At 46.0% G+C, this 21,453-nt stretch overlaps 1 protein-coding gene across 3 annotated transcripts in view; it reads right to left on the reverse strand.

Annotated features, from left to right (window-relative positions):
• Nucleotides 1-2,223: 2,223 nt before the first annotated feature.
• The window catches only part of LOC135263686 (serine/threonine-protein phosphatase 2A 55 kDa regulatory subunit B beta isoform-like), a 74,898-nt gene continuing 55,668 nt past the window's right edge, over nucleotides 2,224-21,453 (reverse strand). For 2 of the 3 annotated variants that reach the window (XM_064351998.1, XM_064351999.1), the window contains exons 2-9: nucleotides 15,153-15,250; nucleotides 14,121-14,286; nucleotides 13,028-13,140; nucleotides 7,123-7,300; nucleotides 6,029-6,193; nucleotides 3,943-4,112; nucleotides 3,595-3,686; nucleotides 2,224-3,111 (exon numbers count right to left, since the gene is read on the reverse strand). In XM_064351998.1, coding sequence (XP_064208068.1) covers nucleotides 2,832-3,111; nucleotides 3,595-3,686; nucleotides 3,943-4,112; nucleotides 6,029-6,193; nucleotides 7,123-7,300; nucleotides 13,028-13,140; nucleotides 14,121-14,286; nucleotides 15,153-15,250 — 1,262 coding nt within the window. In that variant the 3' untranslated portion in view covers nucleotides 2,224-2,831. Of the gene's footprint in view, nucleotides 3,112-3,594; nucleotides 3,687-3,942; nucleotides 4,113-6,028; nucleotides 6,194-7,122; nucleotides 7,301-13,027; nucleotides 13,141-14,120; nucleotides 14,287-15,152; nucleotides 15,251-17,749; nucleotides 18,199-21,453 lie in introns of those variants that run through there. The other variant, XM_064352000.1, reaches the window with a different exon arrangement.

Below are 21,453 nucleotides of genomic sequence, written 5' to 3' on the forward strand. Positions count from 1 at the left end.
TGCAGTTCTCTTTCTGAGGTATATTTCATTGGCTGCGGTATATATTATCGTTTGTGTTGGTGCACTGACAAATAAAGCGCAATGAATTTGCACCCAAGTCAAGGAATAGAAAACACTTGTCACACTGTCTCCATGGAAATTTAGTAAAGTGTGGACTACTGTTTATCCAACTATAATCCCATTAGAATAATGATAAAATATACATTACAAAATGGGCTGTTTCAGTCCTGGATAATGATTGGCTGAGACTGCCTTCTATAGAGATTGTAAATCCGATACTGTAGGTTCATCAAACAGCCTGTCTTTAAACAGTATCACTCAGCGCTCAAACTGTTACTTACAAAACAGATCATTCTGTGTCATCAGTTGTGTGTGTGTGTTTGTGTGAGCACAGCACAGTAATTTTTATGTATGATTGACTTGCCGGCCTAAACCAGATTTCTTAGAGAAAAGCAAAAATGATCAAAGAGATCAACCTATCAAAACCACTTGAATATTTTCACCAAGTGCGAATATAATCTGCAAGTTTTTTTTTTTTTCATTTTAATTAAAAAGATTTGCATTGAACACTTCCAGGCATTTTGCTCTATTTGGCCATTCCGACACTTTCTAGTGCAAGCTTCATGCTACGTTGACAGAAAACACAATGGTCAAACCTTGAGTAGAGGCAAAAAAAAAAGACTATTCAAACTTGAAGTTGTTTATATACCTCAGACTCCCTTAATCCCCATTTTACTTACAGGACAGTAGGGGTTTTTACCCCCCTGTTTTGATGTTTTCCAGTTGGCAAGAGCCTGTGACCTTTAGGTTACAAGACCAGCTCCCTACCCATTACACTACACTGCCACCCCCATGTACAAGTTGTGTACAGTAAGTTGCCCTGGAGGAGTGGTATGTGCCAAATGCCTGTAATGTAATGGTTCTGCAGCATTTATCAGATCATCTCTTCATTGGCACTCCGCACGGATCTCAATATCATCACTCTGGCTTTGCTTGCCTTAACTTCCTGTACGGTCAGCATATCAATGAACCTCCCCTTTTCACTCGTCCTCCATGTTGGATCAGCTTGGCTTGGCGCCATGTACGGCTTTTTCTGCCATGCACTTATATTGCAGTGCTGCCACAGCTCTTTTGTGGAGAGGCACTATGCAAAATAAATTAGAATTGATCTTGATTGGCTTAACCCCCCCCCCCCCCCCGAGGGAGAATGGAATCTGAGCTCCACGGACCTCCAGAGAAAATATTTATTCTGTATCCTGGAGTAAAATCCTAGGAGTAAAAAAAAGCCGGTTTGTCACATTAGTTTGAATTTCCTGCTCTCAAGACTGCGGTTGATGCTGCACTTCAAAATGGTTCCAATCATGTGACTACAGACAGTGATTGGAATGCTGAAAAACGGAGGTATGTGATTGGTTGATCCTTCAACTGTTCCGGAGAGAGGGTGGACAGCGTAAGGGTGATGTAGCCAAGCCAGAGATGAATGGTTCTCTGATTCCAAGGGCTGTTTGCAACCTTCCACTGAGAAATCTAGCATGCACTGTAAACGTCCTTAAATGATGTTTACAGCTTTGGATGTGTTTACTGGTAATTCGGTATTTATGCTTAATAGCATGCCTGATTGCGGAAAAACAATCACAAACTAATCTTGCTCTTTCTGACCCTTCGCCGAACCCACGGCTTGATCTCCAAATGCCAGCACTCTAATCACGAGCTAAATATAACCTTCAAAACAATCAAACCTTCTTAGTGCCTTAACAGCGCAAAACAAGCACAGAACAAGCACAGTACACATGTAAACACAGCTGGACCACCAGTACAAACACTGCAAAATACTGTATTATATTCCAGGTATTACACGTCCTCCTAATGTACAAGTCAATTCATTTATTTCTTTCTCTTCCAAAACTGGCATTCTACAGATTCTGGAATTTGTAAACATTCTGCAGATTCTAAATATTTTAAATGTAAGCAATACGGCACACAGAGGCCGTGCTGTATCGTGAATGCGGTCATGGCTACAGGGGAGCTGTTAGCCACGGCATGAAGCACAGTGCTGGCATCCTCCTGCAGCCGTGAATGTATTCGCCATACAGCATGGCCTCGAGTGCCATATTCCTTGCATTCAAGACACATGAGATGACAAAGCAGTGAAGGATGTGCTGGGTGACTTGTGTTTCTTAAGCAGAAGAAACTAGAATAAAATATTCTAAAAGAAATACAGCATTTTGTGGTTTTGGTTATTTCATTTTATTATATTTTCCATTTCTTTAAAAATAAATTCAAATCAAAAAGGAACAAAAAAAGGAACTGCTACATGTTTTGAAAAATAATTAATCCTCTCCTATAACATACTCCCAACATTCATCAAGTGCAGAAACAAATGAATGGTGAACTTTCCTATATTAAAATGAATAGCTAAAATAAATAATATGCCACAGAAAGTTAAAGGGATGGGATAGGGTTGGGGTGTTTGGGGAGGGGGGTTATGCAGGACACTTGGGTTCCACACCAGCCTGACCATTCCATCACATGACGTCCTTTTGACAGAACTGGGGTCTCTATGCGCCCACCCCCCCCTCCCCCTCATTCCAAATGACCGCCCCACCTCTTCGTGAAAGTAAAAAAATAATACTCTCTTCTCCCAGCACTGGCCCCGCCCGTCCCACAGACAGATCCACAGTCCTGACATCAGGGGAGGATATCCTAAATATTGCTGGGGGGGTGTGGGGGGGAGGGAGCCGATGTGGGGGTCGGGGGAGAAAAGTCTTCCTAACTCGGTGAGCGCCTCGGTGTCTTGGTGTTGTTTGCGGGGCGTTGCGGGCGCTGTTGACCTAGTTGACCTTGTCCTGGAATATGTAGAGGTTATTGGTGGCCGCCACGGCGATGATGTTCTCCGAGGGGTGCCAGGCGGTGTGCAGGATCTTCTTGCTGAAGTCCAGGCTGTCCACGCTGATCTCGTCCTTCCGGCGCTTTCCGCCCACGCACACCTTGCGCGGCTTGAGCACCGCGCGCGGCTTGCTGTTCTCCCGCGAGGCCTCCAGCGTCACGTCACGCTTGGTGTTGCGGTCGAACATGCGGAAGAAGTTGTTGTAGGAGCCGGTCATGATGACGCTGCCGGAGGGGGACCGCGGCGAACGCAACGGGAGACGGTCAGTTCAGTCAGATCAAATCAGACATTACAAAATCTTCTTTACTAACAAGAATATGATCATGATGGTGTATATCTGATAAGAATATCTCAGCTGGTAGGAATACTACTACTGTTAATGCCGCTACTTCTACTACTACAGCTGCTACTTCTGCTACTACTACTGCTGCTGCTACCACTGGTACTACTAGTACTATTCTACGACTACTACTGCTGCTACTACTACTGCGAGAACTACTAATTATATTACTAATAATGCTTTTCTAATACTACTACTGCTGCTACAACTACTACTGCTATTGCTACTACTTCTACTACTAGTAGTACTATTCCACCACTACTACTGCTGCTACTACTACTTCTAATAATATTATTAATCATAAAAATAATGATTCATTTTCAATGGAAGCATTTTTGGCGCCACAAACCCAGGCCCCCTTTCTGACCTGTCGGATCCGTTCCAGACACATTCAAACTTGTCGAAGATGCAGTCGTTCTCATAGAGTGAACACAGCTTGCTCCTCAGGTAGTCGTGAACCTGGAGGACAGAACACAAGCAGACGTGGTGCATATGAGCACTGTGGGATGGAGAATGGGAGATGGATGGAAGTAGCTACGATGTAATTTCCTGGGAAGCACTTGATGCTACCGTGAATCTGTGCAGATGGATGGAAATCCCTTAGCTACTAGGAAAAACTAGACAATATGGATGTGACCTTAACAGAAGGATAGCTAGGCAGTGGCGATTGATGGAGGAGGAGGAAGAGGAGAAGGAGGAAGATGAGGGGCATTACCAGGTACGTCTCGAGGGGCTTGCTCTCCATGTTGAGGTCCCACACCTTGACCGTGAGGTAGTCCCGCGTCATCAGGTAGCGGCCACTGTGGCTGAACTTGACGTCCGAGACGGACGAGATGATCTCGGAGAAGAAGGAGCGGTTGCTCGGGTCCTCGGGCTCCTCGAAGACTGAGGGAGAGGACAAACTCAGTCTACAGAACTAGAGTGATGCATTGTGGGAGGGCGTTCCCACCATAGCTCTCGTCCACCACTTATCGATTATGCACTTTAACCACTTGAGACCACAATTTGTCAACCTTAACACTGTTAACATTCTTAACATTAAGTCAGTGTGCATGTTAGTTTTGCTAATAATGTACAGTTTGGCTATGAGATATTAGCTTAGCCAAACTGTGGCTGAGGTGGAAAGTAACACATTTATTTTTAATATCCAGTTAAGGGCTAATATTAGGGTTAGGGCTAGGGTTCTCACGAACGAGCAAATCCTTCTGTCAATCAGCTTTTTTTGCTAGCCATTAGCCCCTTACTTATATCCGACATAACAAAACCTTAAAATCCCCAGACCTTATTATAATTCCGCCCACAGTGTCATTCCAAACTGAATTTATGCGTTTCCGGCGATGCCGGTTGGAAGGAACGTAGACGGAAATTCCTCCACGCCTGCTGGGTTTCGGGGAAACATGGCAACCCAATGACCCATACGCTTCCCACAGAAACACTGTCAGGCAAGCAGACACAGCTGCCAGCTGCATGCAAGAACGCTATAATCTGACTAATTGTAATAAAATATGCTTTCTGCATAATGCGCCACATCACACTGCTCCAGACATAAGGCGCGGTTATTAAAACCATTGCTCAAAAGCCTTCACCAGTCAGCCGTGCTTTAATCGCATAGCGAGTCCGTCCAGCGCCCCTTGGGGGGAGCACCAAAATGTTTAGAATTCAACCAATATGTTAATGCAGCTTTCATACCCAGAAGTCCGTTTGCCTGGCGAAGTCCAGCAAACACTACGACGGACAAACAAAAGAATATTTATGAAGCCGGAACATGTGACCTCATTACACGGATCTCCCCCCATTCTTCAGTCAATATATTCCGTCTGGTGATATTTACCATGAAAGGGAAACCCGCCGATAAGCGCCTTGATGGCGCAGCAATATTGTAATATTAATGTGTCCTTATCGGCGCGTGCACACGCGGGGGGATCCAGCACGCGGCGGTCCGTTTCTACTGCGCTGCCTTCCAATTAAAAGAGGGCGTAAATATGCCACCGCTTTATGCGAGAGCAATAAAGAGCCGGCCCCTATTTCATACGCGTCTCTGTTTCTGCCCAGCAAGGAAACACCCGGGGCTATGCATTCGCACTAAATGAAAATCCTGCCTTCACTTATTTATTTATGTATTTATTTACTTACTTATTTATTTAATTATGCACAATTGGCTCAAATTTGGGGGGTTATTTTCATTTTATGGCAGTTGCTCCTGCACGATAAGCCCTCCATTGTAGTGGATTTTTATTATTCTCCTCCGTTATTATTATTTATTTAGATTTATTGTTCGCTCGATATACAGCTCCGTCTGGGGAGCATTTCACAGCACGCGTTTTTTTCCACTTAAACTGCGGAACATTTACATCGCATTACTGAAGCCCTCAGTGCTTTTCTCATTTACCAGCTGACAGACAATGAGAAAGATAGTGGAATGCACTATAACAAACTGCATCACAGTCTGCTGTTATTCTCGTATTGTTGAGAGGCAGAACCAAAGCAATCCTCCGTTAAAATGAAAATGAGTTGGACTCAAGAGGATGTTTGAGACACAGGATGAGAGGGTAAATGGATGGTGTGACGCAGGTCTGATGGGATGACAGGATGAACTCACAGTGTGGAGTGGGTTGTAGTGTATGAGAGGATGAACTGGACACCATGACGCATGTTTGAGAATGGGTGGAGATTTGTGGAGTGGGTTAGGGTTAGAGGAAAGGGTGAGGCTGGTTTGGGTGAACAGAGAGAGTGATGTACGTTTGGGTGAACAGGGAGGGTGATGCGGGTTTGAATCCCAGGAGGCACAGTGAGGTGCTCACACTTGGAGTGGTTGTCACAGAGCGCGGACGCCCTCATGTCGCATAGCCGGATGGAGCCCTTGCTGCTGCTGTAGACGAAGGTGTTGCAGTGGTTTGGGTGGAACTCAGCTGCTGTGATCACCTCCGTCAGCTCCTCCATGTTGGCGGGTTTGATGTCTACGATGTCTGAGGGACGGGGGGGTCAGAGCTCAGGAAAAAAAAACTGGATTTTGAGGACATGATGACAACCAGACCATCATTTCCCCTCTTCATTTACCCGCACAGGGACCGTGCGCATTGTGTCCACAGTTAGCTAGGGAGCTCGTTTGTGTTTGAGGTACATCGGCAGGAAATTATTGTCATGTGACCTCAGTAAAATGTCACAGAAGGTTAGTAAGGGAGTAATCAAAGGCCACCAGTCTTCAGCCCCCGCCTAATACACGTAATAAGACAAGCGAATGTTTCATATGCGCTCACGGCACTTCAGAGTCCAACAATCCATCCGGTGATCCATAAACCGCACATCCAATGACCTGCAGCAGCCGTCAAAAGTGGAAATCGATAGCGATCGATGGGGACCTGTGTGTGCTTAAGTGTTCCCTAATAACCAGCCCTTTCTGGAGAGGAGAGGCATGGGGCACAGAGAGGGAGAGGTGTCTGTGCGGTGCGCAGACAGTCATGTCGTTCACACAGACACGCTTCGCTCAGCAGGAACCGTTAAATCTTAAAGCCAGACATTTTACCCCACAGCAGTGCATTTTACCAACCCCTCAGGGGGCACTGTGGTCATTTGTGGTCCAACGGTATTTTATTATATTGCTTTAAAATAATTTAAAATAATTACTTTTATCTTAAATTTGCTTCCTTGATACAAAAAAAACATAAAAATATCCCAAAAATCAGTCTCAACACGAACAGACTTGAAAATAATTATTTTGCACTGAACGAGTGCTGTCAACAAGTATTTGCTTTTTTCTACACTTTTTTTCAAAGTAGTTCTTATAGGTACGACTTTAATTTATTATTATTATTATTATTATTATTTAAGGTTATTATAAGGTCAGCATAATAAAAATGAACACTGTGATTGGCTGAAAAGGTTGACTGAAGGATACTGAAGCTGCGGTTTGTGATCTCCAGGTTCCAGAGGTTGATCCTCAGGTCGTCGGTGGACATGTACGTCTCGTAGTCACTGTTGACCGAGATGGAGTTGATGTGGTAGGTGTGGGCATTACAGAAGACCCGCCTGGGGACTGCCTCCACCATGAGGTCCATCGGCCGCAGAACCGGAACCTGGGAGAGAGGGAGGGAGGGAGAGAGAGGGGGAGAGGGAGAGAGAGGGGGAGAGGGGGAATGGGGGAGAGAGTGGGGGAGAGGGGGAGAGAGAGGGGGGAAAGGGCGAGAGAGAGATGGGGGAGAGAGAGAGAGATTTTTAAAAGCCCCTTTATTTGTATGTTAACCATTTCAAAACAATAACAAATTCCATGAGAGAGAGAGAGAGAGAGAGAGAGAGAGAGAGGGAGAGAGAGAGAGAGAGAGAGGGAAAGAGAGGGATGTGTTCAGAGAGTTTAGGCATCATATTTCAGCACAGCCCAGCAGCTCCCTGTTAGCCCTTCATTGCACATCCGAGGCCAGTGCTGAAATTCATCTCAGCAGTGAAACCACAAATGTGCAGCCCCTCATTTTCAGCGAGAATCGAATTCCTACAATGGTGCCAAAAATCCGCAGGCCTGCAGTTTCTGCACATGCTGCACCAGAGGCGAAACACAACAACAGCCCAACAGCCGACTGCAGCACTTCAGCCCTTCCCCAGCCTCAGTCACGCCCTACGGGCCGCTGACACACAACCACTCCTCTACTAGCGGTGGGACAGTCCTGCTGACCTGACTAAGGCCTTGTGATATTAATTAACATCATAAAACTACATACAAGTACCTACAGTGTAAAACCAACACCATTGTTAGAATTGTTAGAATAATACACATAAAACATTCCAGAAAAATGAACATACAAAATATTGTATTTCAAGGCCATGCTCCGTTCTCGTGGTGCTGCTTTTCAGTGTTATTTACGGTGGCTCTGAAGTGCAAAACACAAAAACAAAAAGAAAACGCAAAAACAAAAACTTTCGGCCCTGAGGTGCAGATGCAACATACAAAAACAAAAAGGAGTGGTCCTGAGGGGCAGATGCAACACACAAAAACAAAAACGTGCAGCCCTGAAGTGCAAAACACAAATACAAAAAGAAAATGCAAAAACAAAAAGGAGCAGCCCTGAGGTGCAAAACATAAACATACAAAAACTAGCATCCCCGAGGTGCAGAAGCAACATACAATAACAAAAACTAGTAGCCCCGAAGTGCAAAACAGAAACATACAACAACAAGCAGCCCCGAGGTGCAGATGCAACATACAAAACAAAAACTAGTAGCCCCGAAGTGCAAAACAGAAACATACAACAACAAGCAGCCCCGAGGTGCAGATGCAACATACAAAACAAAAACTAGTAGCCCCGAAGTGCAGTGCACTTCGGGGCTACTAGTTTTTGTTTTTGTATGTTGCATCTGCACCTCAGGGCTGCACGTTTCTGTTTTGTATGTTGCATCTGCACCTCAGGGCCGAAGGTTTTTGTTTTTGCGTTTTCTTTTTGTTTTTGTGTTTTGCACTTCAGAGCCACCGTAGTTATTGACTTATTTTCTTACATTTTCCCCCTTCCTTTTTGCATGAAAAAGACATAAGACTGAGTGACATAATTGCACATGCAGCCACTGCTGACGGTGAAATTACCAGTAAAAAAACCGGCAAAACACAAAGCCTGGCCCTCCCACTAATATATCCTCAGTTCCTTAATATCCGGCCCCACACAATGCCTGTTCTTTCGTATCACACGGATCACTTGGGTGTTAAGTAGGATTTCAGTGCTGTGATGCTGTGCTGTGAACAGGGGAACTAAATGAACGAACAGGGAATCACGCCTCGCGTTCTCTTGTACTTCAGTAAAAAAGGTGTTAAAACGACAGGCTCAGGATTAGGACAAAAAGCTCCGAACATCTGCTCCACCTGGCGCGCTCTGTAGAAACACTCTGAGGTTTTCACCACGTGAAAAATGACAGATGGCCTAAAAGACATACTTACCGCATGCTAACCGTTTATAACGTTGGCACAAATATGTTTTTCTTAAGGCTGCTGTTAGGCTCTTGAAGTGGGAGAGTGAGGTTTCATCAATGGTGTATACTAGGTTGTAGAGTTCTCACATGGCGTCAGTCCCTAACTCATGCAACGCAGGGTAAAGGCTTTTCTCTGAATGGCGCGGCACTATAAGGCTTTGAGAAACAGCGGCTCAGAGACACCGGGCGACAATAAGAGAATGGAACCTATTTGGAGACAGAGCTACAGTTTTTGCAAGTTGCTTTTACAACTGGCACACACACAGACAGGCACCAACATATGCTGAAGAGAAGAAAAGAGAAAAAAGAGAGATGAAAAGTGCCCTTTAGTTTTTACTTACCACGGGTGCCCTTTTTATGTAACAAATAACCCCCCTACAAAAAGGTCTGTGCAGGGCCCTGTTTAACCACCGCCCCCCCCCCCCCCCCCCCCGTTGCATGTACTGTACCCTTCCATCCACAATGTGCTTCCTTATCTGCCTCCTTTCTGCTTCTGTCTGCCAGTGTGACTAAGTGAGTCGTAGTAACTCAACCGTGTGAGAGATGTAATAAGGGAACGGGGCTGTTAAATGGGCCCCCGCAGAGAGCAGGCTACGCTAGCAGATGTAGCCACGCGGGGCTCCATAAGGGAGCACTCGCCTTGCTAAATTTCGCTAAGCGTGTGGATTTCACACTCCGAACGGGATCTTTAATGTTGGGAAGCCAGGATGGCGGGGTGGCGGGTTTTTAACGGTCTCCCTGCCATCGTACGAGCGGCAACCAGACACACGGCAGGGGTGGAAAAGAGGAGAGAACACTTTCTGTGAGACGGATATGACACAAGAAAGCAAACCCTGCCTGCTTAAATAAACCCAGGAAGAGAGGTGTGTGTGTGCATGAGCATGTGTGTGTGTGTGTGGGTGTGCGTGTGTGTGTGCGCGCGCGTGTGTGTGTATGTGCGTGTGTGTAAATGTGTGTGTGTGTGTGCGTGTGTGTGTGGTGTGTGTGTGTACGTGCGTGCGTGTGTGTGTGTGTGGTGTGTGTGTGTACCTGTGTGTGTGTGTGTGTGGTGTGTGTGTGTACCTGTGTGCGTGTGTGTACATGTGTGTGTGTGTTTGTGTGCGTGTGTGTGTGCGTGTGTGTGTGTGGTGTGTGTGTGTACGTGCGCGCGTGTGTGTGTGTTTGTGTGCGTGTGTGTGTGGTGTGTGTGTGTACCTGTGTGCGTGTGTGTGTGGTCTGCGTGTGTACCTGTGTGCGTGTGTGTACATGTGTGTGTGTGTGTTTGTGTGCGTGTGTGTGTGCGTGTGTGTGTGTGGTGTGTGTGTGTACGTGCGTGTGTGTGTGTGTGTTTGTGTGCGTGTGTGTGGTGTGTGTGTGTACCTGTGTGCGTGTGTGTGTGCGTGTGTGTGTGGTGTGTGTGTGTACCTGTGTGCGTGTGTGTACATGTGTGTGTTTGTGTGCGTGTGTGTGTGTGGTGTGTGTGTGTACCTGTGTGCGTGTGTGTACATGTGCGTGTGTGCGTGTGGTGTGTGTGTGTACGTGCGTGCATGTGTGTGTTTGTGTGCGCGTGTGTGTGTGTGTGTGTGTGTACCTGTGTGCGTGTGTGTGTGGTGTGTGTGTGTACATGTGCGTGTGTGTACATGTGTGTGTGTGTTTGTGTGCATGTGTTCTATGTGGAGAGAGAGCGAGAGAGAGAGAGAGAGCAATGGAGACGGTCGTCCCCCCTCCGCAGGGTTGCATCACTCACGCTTCCCCACCTGGCTGACAGTCATTGGTTAGCTGTCTGCCTGAGAACATGAACCATCTGTCAGTGTGGGGCCGCCTAACATGGCAGACGTAATCACCGTACATGGGTTTAACAGAAACGCCAGGTTCCCCTTCACCGGGCTAACGAGATCGCACACCACAAGGGGGAGGAGCCAGCCGACTGGCTGCTTTAGGCAAACCCCAGCCAGGTGCGGTGTAAACCCCGCTGAGACGCAAACCAATCCGTCACTGTCCCCCGTCCCACTGCAGACACTGGCCCGCCCAAATCAGAGAGCTGAGTGTGCAAGCTCAACTGTCAAACACTATGGCGGTGGGACAGCAGACAGGGGCGACACCTTCTCCAAATTTAACTACAGCTCAGAGTGACGGTAGCCATGCAGTGCCTTGTACATCACGACGGGCGTAACAGTTTATTGCGTGAGGTGGCAGACAGGTGAAGGACTCCACCATAAGAATCTGTGTTTGTCACTTTGATCGCCTGTCTGTTGATGAGGTCTAGTCCAGTATATCCACAGCGCAAAAGTGGCATTCACTGCACCAATAAGAGCTTCTTTCCCTTCAGTCCAATAACCAGTGACATTACAAAGCTCCAGTTTAATGCAGAATGTACTAAATTGACTCAGCTTTTTCACCTCTCCCCATCCCACAACTTTAATCAATATGTAGACTGTGCACTGTGCATTATCTTCCCAAGATCCAGGAAATTCATTTCTGTCCTCTATAGGGGACACGAGGCCTTGATCTCAAGAACCATTTTTTAAATTCTACTATGCTGTGACCTGCATTGTAAGGGAAATAAAATGAACACCATTCCATGAAGACCATGCTCTGTGTTTTTAATATATTATGATGAGAACTCCTATTGGCTCAGGGTCCACTGATGTTTGTCAGACAAAAGCTAACTGTGTGTGTTACTATAATATTCCCTCCTCTCGTGAGAAACATCTGTGTTTCACCGGAAGCAGCTGAAACGTCCCTGCTTTAACAGCTCTTTATTATTATAAAACGTACTGATGCCACACATATGTGGTTCTGTGGCAGTTAATGTTGCGGCACGATGGTTAGGGAACTGGGTGGGCTTGTAAACACAGCTTGTATAGGCGGTTTAAATCACGGGTTGAGCCTGCTCTTGTACCCTTGAGCAAGGCGCTTAACATAAAATTTGAAGGTAAATATGCAGCTGTATAAACCGATAATAGGTTTTTTTTTTTAAAAAAAACAAACGCAACCTTGTGTCACCACGGGTAAATAAACATGATAGCACTCCGGATTTGAAGGATTCACCGGCCAATTGGAAACGGGGGTACGGCCCCCGAATCAAGAAACGTAATTCAGAGGTGATTTAGGAGACGAACAGGCCTTTGCACACTGATCAAATCTCCACTGAGACTCGGGGGGGAGGAGGGGGATGGGGGTCCTCACGCTCGCTGACAGATGAGCTCAAGGTCACGCTCGCGTCAGTGATGATGAGAGGCGAGCCGTCGTCGAGCGGAGAGGAGCAATGGCGTGATTAACGGCAGGAAATGAGCGGTTTCAGCCGAACGAGGGGAGGGGTCACCGGGACAGTCACCTCGGTGAGGACCTGTCAACGGTAGGGGGGTGGTCGGGGGAGTGATGTGACCCCCCACACTGGCCGTGGTTTTGGACAGATGGGCCCCCGCGAAGTAGCCCATCTTCCACAGCATGGGTCCTGACCCCTGACCACACCCCCCCCACACCCCCACGCACACACACACACACACACACGCACACACCGGCTTTCATTCATAATGCTACCTTTGCAGATCTACACGCTGGTTAAACTTGCACGCATCGATATTGGAGTTTTATTTGAAACTTAAGATTCGAGAAAGAAATTCAGACACTCCCTTAAGCAAGCCATCACCTTAACCTGCTAAACTGGATTTTCCAACAGGTATAAAAAGGCCACCCACATCTGCTCCCTCCATGTCAGCTGTGTCTGGTACCCCCCCCACCCACCCACCAACACACACACACATACACACCTCCCCATTTCCACATCAATGTCACGCTTCATTCTACGCTTTTTACATTTCCCCTCGCCCCCTTGTCGCTGATTTACGGGGGGTTGGCGACCTGTCGCTCACCCGCAGCGCTGTGATGGTGGTGGGGTCACGGAATCGCCCCTCATCGTCCTTCAGGTTGTACCCCTCTGGCCTCTTGTCCCGTTCACTGATCTTCCAAAGCTTCACCGTCTTATCTGTAGAGAGCAGAGCGAGCCGGGGGTCAGGGCTACGCGCTAAGGAGGGCCTCGGTCACAACAACAAGGCCAGGCTTTATTAAAATGGCCTTTTCATGCTGTTTCACTGTTTACGAACTGCCTCCCCCAGACAACAAATCTTTATTATAAAGCATCAATGCCAATGCTTCAGTTGACAATGCAGCCATTAAAGGTTCATTAATTTTCAAAGAAGCATTTATGCATGAATTATATTTCCACATTAAATATATTGTTAATTTTTATCCCAGTGACAAATATTTGGCCATTACCAGACTGGAAAATAACATATTTAATTTACAGGCAGCAATGTTTTTTTATTAATCTGATTTAGTGTATGTAGTACTTCATAAATCCAAAATGTGCTGAAACACGTGGTTTAAATAACAATTGGTGTGAAATTTTTGTCAAAGGTGTTCAAGCAGATGGCAGACTGCTTGGCTGCCACAATTTTCACGGCGGGGCTATCACAAAATAGAAAAGCCACTGTGATTGGTAAAAAAACTAGCATGTCAATGACTACACAAAGCTCCACCCACTTTGGAACTGATGTGGGTAGAGCTTTGTGTTGTCATGGGACAGCAGGATTGCGGAAACGAATACAAGAGGGTTCTATTGCAGAGCATGTAACTAATCCTGGTGTGGCCTTGATCAAAAAGTGCAAAGATCCATAGACCAGATCTGGTGTGATGGCACATGCACTGAGGTAGGGTTGCCCAACCCTGGTCCTGGAGATCTACTGTTCTGTCGGTTTTCATTTCAACTGTAATTTGGCGCACCTGATTCTACTAATTAGCAGCTTGACGAGATCCCTAGCTGTTGAATGAAGTGTGTATTGTTAGGGTTGGAGTGAAAGTACAATAAGGTATATCTCCAGGAACAGGGTTGGACAGCCCAGCGATAAGATGTACCATTGGTGGAGAGCAGAAAACAGGGTTGGACAACCCAGCACTAAGTCATACCATTGGTGGAGAGTAGGAAGTAGGCGGCGTTCTGCTGCGGCAGCCAGCGGATCTTGTTGATCTTCTCCTCGATTTCAAGGCTCTTCAGGTAGTCGAACTCCGGCTCATGGCTTTGAAAGGTGCTGTAAACGTTGTACTCCCCTCTCCTCTGTGGCTGATTCTTACTCTGGGCACGGAGTTTAGAAGATCATCAGTAAGGCACTCGCTCATCAAATTTTTTAAATCACCTTACATGTGCATGCGTTTCATCAAGTATTGCCTTGAAGAATGGACATGGTCTTGAACACTTTTGATGTACAATCACAAATATGTGATTAGAATTTTCTTCACTGAACATTCTAATGCTGATGTAAGAATCACAACTGGTAGTCAATGAAGTTCTAGAATACTGACTTAGAATGCCGAGGAAAGGAAAAAAAAACCTACTCTTCAAAGGGGTAATAACAAGGCTGAAGCAGTTGCGGTCAATTATGACATCACAAATAAGCCTTAGAATTCATTATTAACTGAGAAAAAACATGTCCGTCACTTGCAGAGCTAAATACGGCTTATAACAGGTATACAGCAACCAAGGTCAGACCTCTGGAATCTTATCTCGGCCAATAGGGTAAAAAAAGGACAAAACAGGGAGGCCAGGGCACTCATGGAGGTGACGATTCTCCTCATGTCTCACCAGGATTGCATTCAAAGCACAGGAAAGACAGAGTGCGGGGGGGGCACAGGCGATCCGAACGGTCCACCCACCGTGATAAAGCGCCTTCACGCTGTTCTTCCCCCTCTGAATGAGAATTCAAAGAGCCTGTTCCCTGTTACCTGGTAATACCCGGGTGATACCGCGAAGCCACAATGTCCCTGTGCCTCTTTGTATGTGTTTTGTCACTGGTCTTTAACTGGGTGTGTGTGGGTCATGCATAGAGCTTAGCTGTCATAAATGAAAGAGAGCCGGTTCTCTTAGCACAGCACGCTGTGTCTTACTACAGTACTGGCCTGTAGGTGGCGGTACTGAAGCCATGGACCTGCTGATTCTCTCACCTCTTGCTCTCTCTGGAAGACCACCACTCGTCCCCCCTTGTCCCCCGTGGCCAACAGCTCCCCCGTGTGGTTGAACTCAACCGTGGATATGATGTCAGCTGGAACAGAAGGAAAAACATGTGCTTTGTGACTGTCACATTGGAGGCTGCACAAGATACCGCACACACCTCTCTGGATTTGTAACTGCAGGTGTCGCACAAGCAGTGATTGGTTGTTTAGTGAATCGAGGCAGAGCCTCCTGTAAAAACCACTTCTGTGTAATGGCATGTGCACACAGCCACTGAGCATGACCACTGCAGAAGCACAATTTACCCAGCACGTTTGACAGTGTTGCACAGTGTTGCACGTATTGGAGCCATGTTGTTTTCACATAACCGTAAAATAGACTTCTATTACATGGCTTGGGAAGCTGTTCCACACATTGGCAATCAAAGTTCAAATTTAATGACTTTGAGACTGAAAGCCAGTACAAGTGAAATTGTCTAAAAAAATTTTAAAAAAGAGAGAAAAAAGAAAAGAAAGCTTTTAGGCTTGACAGAACGAGACAGCAGAACAATTCAAACCCAATCCACCCGCATTTAAGAGTAGCTCTGTTACGACAAGGAAAAGGCCTAGTTATCACTGGAAGGACTTCGGCATATCTGAGCAATTATGTGCCATTATCTCTAGTCTGCTGGACAGCCGAGCCTGGAGAAGAGAACGCAGTCACAGTCCCACAATGCACCAGCTCATTCAATAACACAGCACACTCCACACCAATCCTCTTTTCTTTTTTTTTCTTTTGTCATTGTCACTGTGTCATTGATATGCAAATCCCTCCTGACAGCAATTTCAGCGTGCAGGCCTTTTTTGATGCTGTAATGACAGGGTAATTACTGAATTCTGAGAGAAGGGGGAGGAGTCATGGGAGGGGTCAGGGGGCGGGGTCAGGGGAGGGACAAGCATCCCCGTTCCTCCATCCAAGACAAAGGTCTTCCACCAGGCAACTCAATCAGACCCCATAGCAGCCACACTATGCAGCAATCACTTTTCCCCTTTACTGTTCATGCATTTAAGTGGTGAATTTTCTTTTTTCGGAAACAAAACCTGAGACCCTGAATTCAGTGCGACAAAATTCCTTCTGAACCGAACCTTCCACTTATTTATACATTTTTCATAACTTTTATAATGTTTTTTTCTTTGTTTTTTTCTGTCCATAGATGATGAATAAATATACTATCAAATACAAGCACTAGAAGGGCGATGGTTATAGGTGTTCCGGGGAGACTCCATCTCCAGATGGCGGCGCGTATTGTCGCAGCGGCTCCAAGCTCTCCTTTTCTTATTTTTTATATTTATTTATTTATTAATGTTTTAATTGACAATGTTTATCTGTCCTTTTTTTTAATTGTTTTTTTTTAACTTCTTGTTATCTTGCTATATGTGCTGTGCACTAAGAGGGTTCTGTAATTTTGTTGTCTTGAACAATGACAACAGAGCTCTGTCTATCTATCTATCTGTCCATTTGTAGAATATTATTTAGCAACCCCACCCCCAGTGCACATACACACGCACACACACACAAAGACACCACTGCAATTCAATCTGCAGCAGGAGTCTGCACAGTTCTAGAACATTCCATGTCCTTAATTGCCCAGACACAAAAGACTGTTTGTCCAGGTAAGTCTCGCAGCAGGTGCAACCATGACCGCGGGCATTAGCATTAGCGAGCATCTGAGATAGTACTGCTGCTACCGCCATGCAGCCCCAGTAACCTAGATATGTAGGACGGGATTAAGGCATTTTTAATTACCGAAACCGCTGGATGTGTTCCTTTGGAAGTGGTCTGTAATCCTGCTCGATCCATTAAAAGCGAAAACTAGGGCACTCGCACCCTGACTAGAGGAATGCAGTGCGTCTGCCGCTCGGTGGACTTCATTGGCCAACAAGCCGTGACATCAGAACCCAGCCCCTCATCTTTCAAGGGGTTTCCTACAAAACGATCACCTTCTCTTGGGGGAAGAGGCGGATTTGCTCTTTCCTTTTCTTCCCCCCCCCCCCCCCCCCCCGCCTTTTGGAATGAAAGGATTTCCTGAGTGAAGAGCAGTGTACTTCATCTCCTTAAACAAACAATATTTCATTCTGATGCAGCCAGCCAACTACAGATGTTTATTGTACTATACAGTACTGCAAATCTCCACTCTGTTTGCCCAGCATTTTGTGCTTTAATAAATAAATAGGTAAGGAGAGATTGTCCATTTCAAACAACCTCAACTCAGAAGAAATTCAAATTAATACAAAAAGTCTCATCAACAGAGAGACCAGCCACATAACGTACACCAGTCTAGAGACTGAGATATCCTTATCTAACCCACCCTACGGACCAAGAAACATGACTGCACTGCAAATACAATATAAGCACAAAGGCAGAGACTGTTATGTTACAGTACAGTAATGTTATTATGGACAATCAGGGGAGTTCAGCTCAACAGGATGATTACTCCAGCACTGCAGGCTCTCTGACTACACTCATTCAACAAACCAGTAGGACATCCACCACCAATTTTGCCCATGAATGCGAAGATGATTTTCACCAGCAGAAGCTGATCGATACCTACCTTTCACTCCCGTCTGCTTGTCTTCTTCAGTCAGATGCATCTGTTTTGCTGGGCTCAGTGTACGCTACTGCGGTTTAGTCTTTCTCCCTCTGCATCCAGGGAAACTACCATGGCATTCGTTTCATCTGAAGATGCGCGGCGCGCTGTCGGAGCCGAAGCGGGGACGAGACGCTCTCTCTCGCGGTTTAACAAACGCGGCACACCTCTACGCGGTTCTAAATCCAAAAGCCTGCCCGTGATTACGAGAACCCAGGGATCAGCGTAAAATGACCACCATCAAACAAAAAAATAAACAAAACAAAACAAAAAAAGAAACGGGAGGGCTCATAAATATAAATCCCCTTTTAATCTCCCTGGAGGAGTGAGAAAGGGAGAGAGAGATAGAGAGAGAGAGAGATGAGAAGAGGGAGGAGGGAAGGAGGGAGGCTGTGTCGTTGCTGTTTCCCTCGCCCACATACACCTCCATCTCCACAGGCTTAGTGCTGCCTGCTAGGGAACGTTTAAGGGAAGGGTTTCCATGACGACCCCTCCTGCTCAGAGAGAAGCCCTCCTTTGCACAGTCTCTCACTCAGGCAGTTTGCGCAGGGCGCGAGCAGCATGCAGTATTTGATTTTTTTTGCCTTGTTTTGCTGTTGATACGCAGGTAGCTATTAGCATGGGTGGCTATTCCACAGAATTCCTGCTGCACACAACACTCTTTAAACTCAGCACGGAGTAAGTGAACACTTGCATACAAATAGTCTTTGTTTCCCTTTTTTGGTTTGTAGGTATTATGTAACAAAAGGTCAATTTTAAACTGTTCTCAATTCCAAGGGATTAATTGGCTGAATGTGCACCAACAAAAAAAAAAAACACTTATCCAGACATAATCTGTGTTTGGCCTTCAGACAGCTGTGCAGGGCCACAGGGCTGTTGTGCTGGGGTTATACCGACGCAAGGCGCAATCAAAATGTCTGAATTACTTTTCAGAGCGTGCGGCACGGAGGAAAAAAACAACAACAACAACAAAAAAAGCAATTTGTTTGTCTCGTTGCAGAATAGAGCAGTTTGGCGCGGCGCAAAAAGCTAACAATGGTACCACTAGACAGACAGCCCCCCAGCCCGAGTTGTGAAAGGCGGCTATTGTGTCCCAGCTGTAATGACAGTCTAATGACAGTCCTCTTCTAAGATGTTTTTTTTTGTTTTGTTTTTTTTTCCCCTCAGCTCCAACAATGCTGTCTGTTCCAGTGCCTTTGCAATCTGACTGGGGTGAAAGTCAGGATGAGAAACAAACGCTCTGTCAATTTTTCAGCATCGATGCGTTTGCCAAAAAAAAAAAAAAAACTAAACACAGGAGCTCTCAAAAAATGAGAGATGCAGTATGTCCCCAAACATACTGAACTGTTCTGAAATGAAATGAAAGCTTCAGCATGGTGCCTTTTGGATAAGAGAGTAATTGATTTATATGCAACAGGAAACAAATATGATGTCAACAACGCTTGGAAAGAAGTAGCAAATTAGTACTTCAATGTCAAGAATCCAGGGCACTTAGACCAGTGGTAACCAACCCTGTCCCTGGAGATGCGCCATCCTGCAGGTTTTCATTTCAACCCTAATTTGGCTAATCTGACTCTACTAATTAACAACTCAACAAAGATCTCTAGCTGTTGAATGAGGTGTGCTTTGTTAGGGTTGGAGTGAAAACCTACAGGATGGTCAATCTCCAGGAACAGGGTTGGTTACCAGTAGGTCTAGACAATACTTTTCAGAAAATTCTCATTCTCATTGTCATTCTCACAAAAGAGAACTACAAATTCACAAAACAGAAAAAAGACCAGCAAAAGGGTTGAAGAATTAAGGAATAAATGAGGAGTTAAACCATTTTGTGGGTTCAGGGGCCAGTCTTTCAGAATGTTTTCCTATCTTCCTGTGAAGCGTGTTTGTGAGCGTGCCTGTAAGAAGCGCTATGCAAATATAACCGAGCAGAGCAGAATGCTTGATGAGCCGTGTCCCCGGTTGACAGTGTAGTATTGATGTATTTGAGTTTGGTAAACAACATGCAGAGGCACACAGCGAGGCGTTCATCATAATTCAGGCCTCGCATCCACACGGGGGGCGAGGGGGACACACCCGGTGAGGGAGGAGACACAGCAAAGCCGGCGTCTGCGGGACGTCCGGTTCCTCTTCATCGCAACCGCTTTTTACGCCCGTCCGTCCGTGGAGGCGTCTCTAATCGCAAAACCCCGTGATGAAAGAGCGGACCGAGCCGACAGCCGGATTTCAGCATGCCGATCCAACAGCACGTCAAACAATTACGGTGAACGAGTGCAGAACAGTGCCTGGGGGGGGGGGAATATATACATCTAAATCATATTCTGTTTTTTTTCACAGAAGCTGAATTTTAAATTCCTCCTTTTTGCGATGCGAGAAGTACGCTGACCTAATTAGGCCCCGAGAGCATCCATCTGCAGGCCTCTTTTAGCGCGTCCTCCTCGTTACCAGCAGAAGCACACCAGCAACAAAGAGAATAACACAACAACTACACACTTTGTGTAAAAATACACTAGAGGGCAAAAAAAAAACACATTATAACGGCCTAAGCAGGAAAGTCTGCACATTTATTTCTCTCCAAGGTTGATTTTGGTCCGATTATGTCAAATTTTTTGTTTCGTTTTTGTAACATCAGTCTTTTATAATTATTGAATTCACTGTGGTTGAAAAGCTGAGTGAGGCTTTTAGTCTAAAGAGCCTTTTGCCCTTCAGTAGATATACTGCTGAAACTGGAAACTGAATGGAATGCTTCTGCAGAACCTGCAATGCTTTAAATGCAATGGTTCTACAGAACCTGAAATGTTCATAGGATCTCCCATTGTATAAACAGATAAATGGACGAAATGTAAGTTAAGGTGCCCTGTACAGAAACGCCAATAGCCGTGTAATAATGAAAGTGGATAAAGAGAGATTATATGAGCAGTCTTTGGTTCCCTTATGAGTGGAGCTCAGACCACAGAAGCCTGCTGCCACCAGAGGTGGACATTCCAGGGGTCAGAAAGTAAAAGTCCTGCCATGTATTTCATCCACCCCTGAACTCAGCCAGCTGATTTAGCTCTACCTCCTGGCTGAAGAATGGTGCTCATCAGCAAATCCAGGTGACTGGAACAAAATCCTGGGATGAACTTTTACTTTCTGAACCTGGATTGTCCACCTCTGGCTGCCACACACTGCATTTGGAGAAAAATACTGCAGAGCTTCAGTCTGGGCTTCAATTCCAATGCCCCCGCAGTCAGGTTTTACGGTGAACATACGCATTTTACTGACCTGGCACTCCTCCACCAGATGAAAAGCAGAAAGAAGGAAGGAGACTATAAATCACAGGGCCAGCCAGGCTTGAAAAAAAACGAGGGGGGGAATGGGCGGGTCAGAGGTTTGGCTTCGGTAAAAAAAAGTGCTGGACCCTGATAAGGGAAAAAATCCATCCGACGCAATGAGGTGAAGTTTGCCTCTCAGGGACAAGCGTGATGCTAAATCACATGCCCCCATCAAAGAGCGCTCCTTCATGATTCACATTGATTGGATGGAACATCCCCCAGCCTTACTGCCAGCTGATTGGATGGGAGATTGGATCATCCAGGCTCTTCCACAGGCTGCATCATTCAGGACAGCGGTGTTAAAATATCAGGGGGTAGACGGTTCGGTCTGTGTGTCTCGCTCGTCTGCATTTTACT

Source organism: Anguilla rostrata, chromosome 9 (assembly GCF_018555375.3).
Source record: "Anguilla rostrata isolate EN2019 chromosome 9, ASM1855537v3, whole genome shotgun sequence".
Lineage (NCBI taxonomy): Eukaryota > Metazoa > Chordata > Actinopteri > Anguilliformes > Anguillidae > Anguilla > Anguilla rostrata.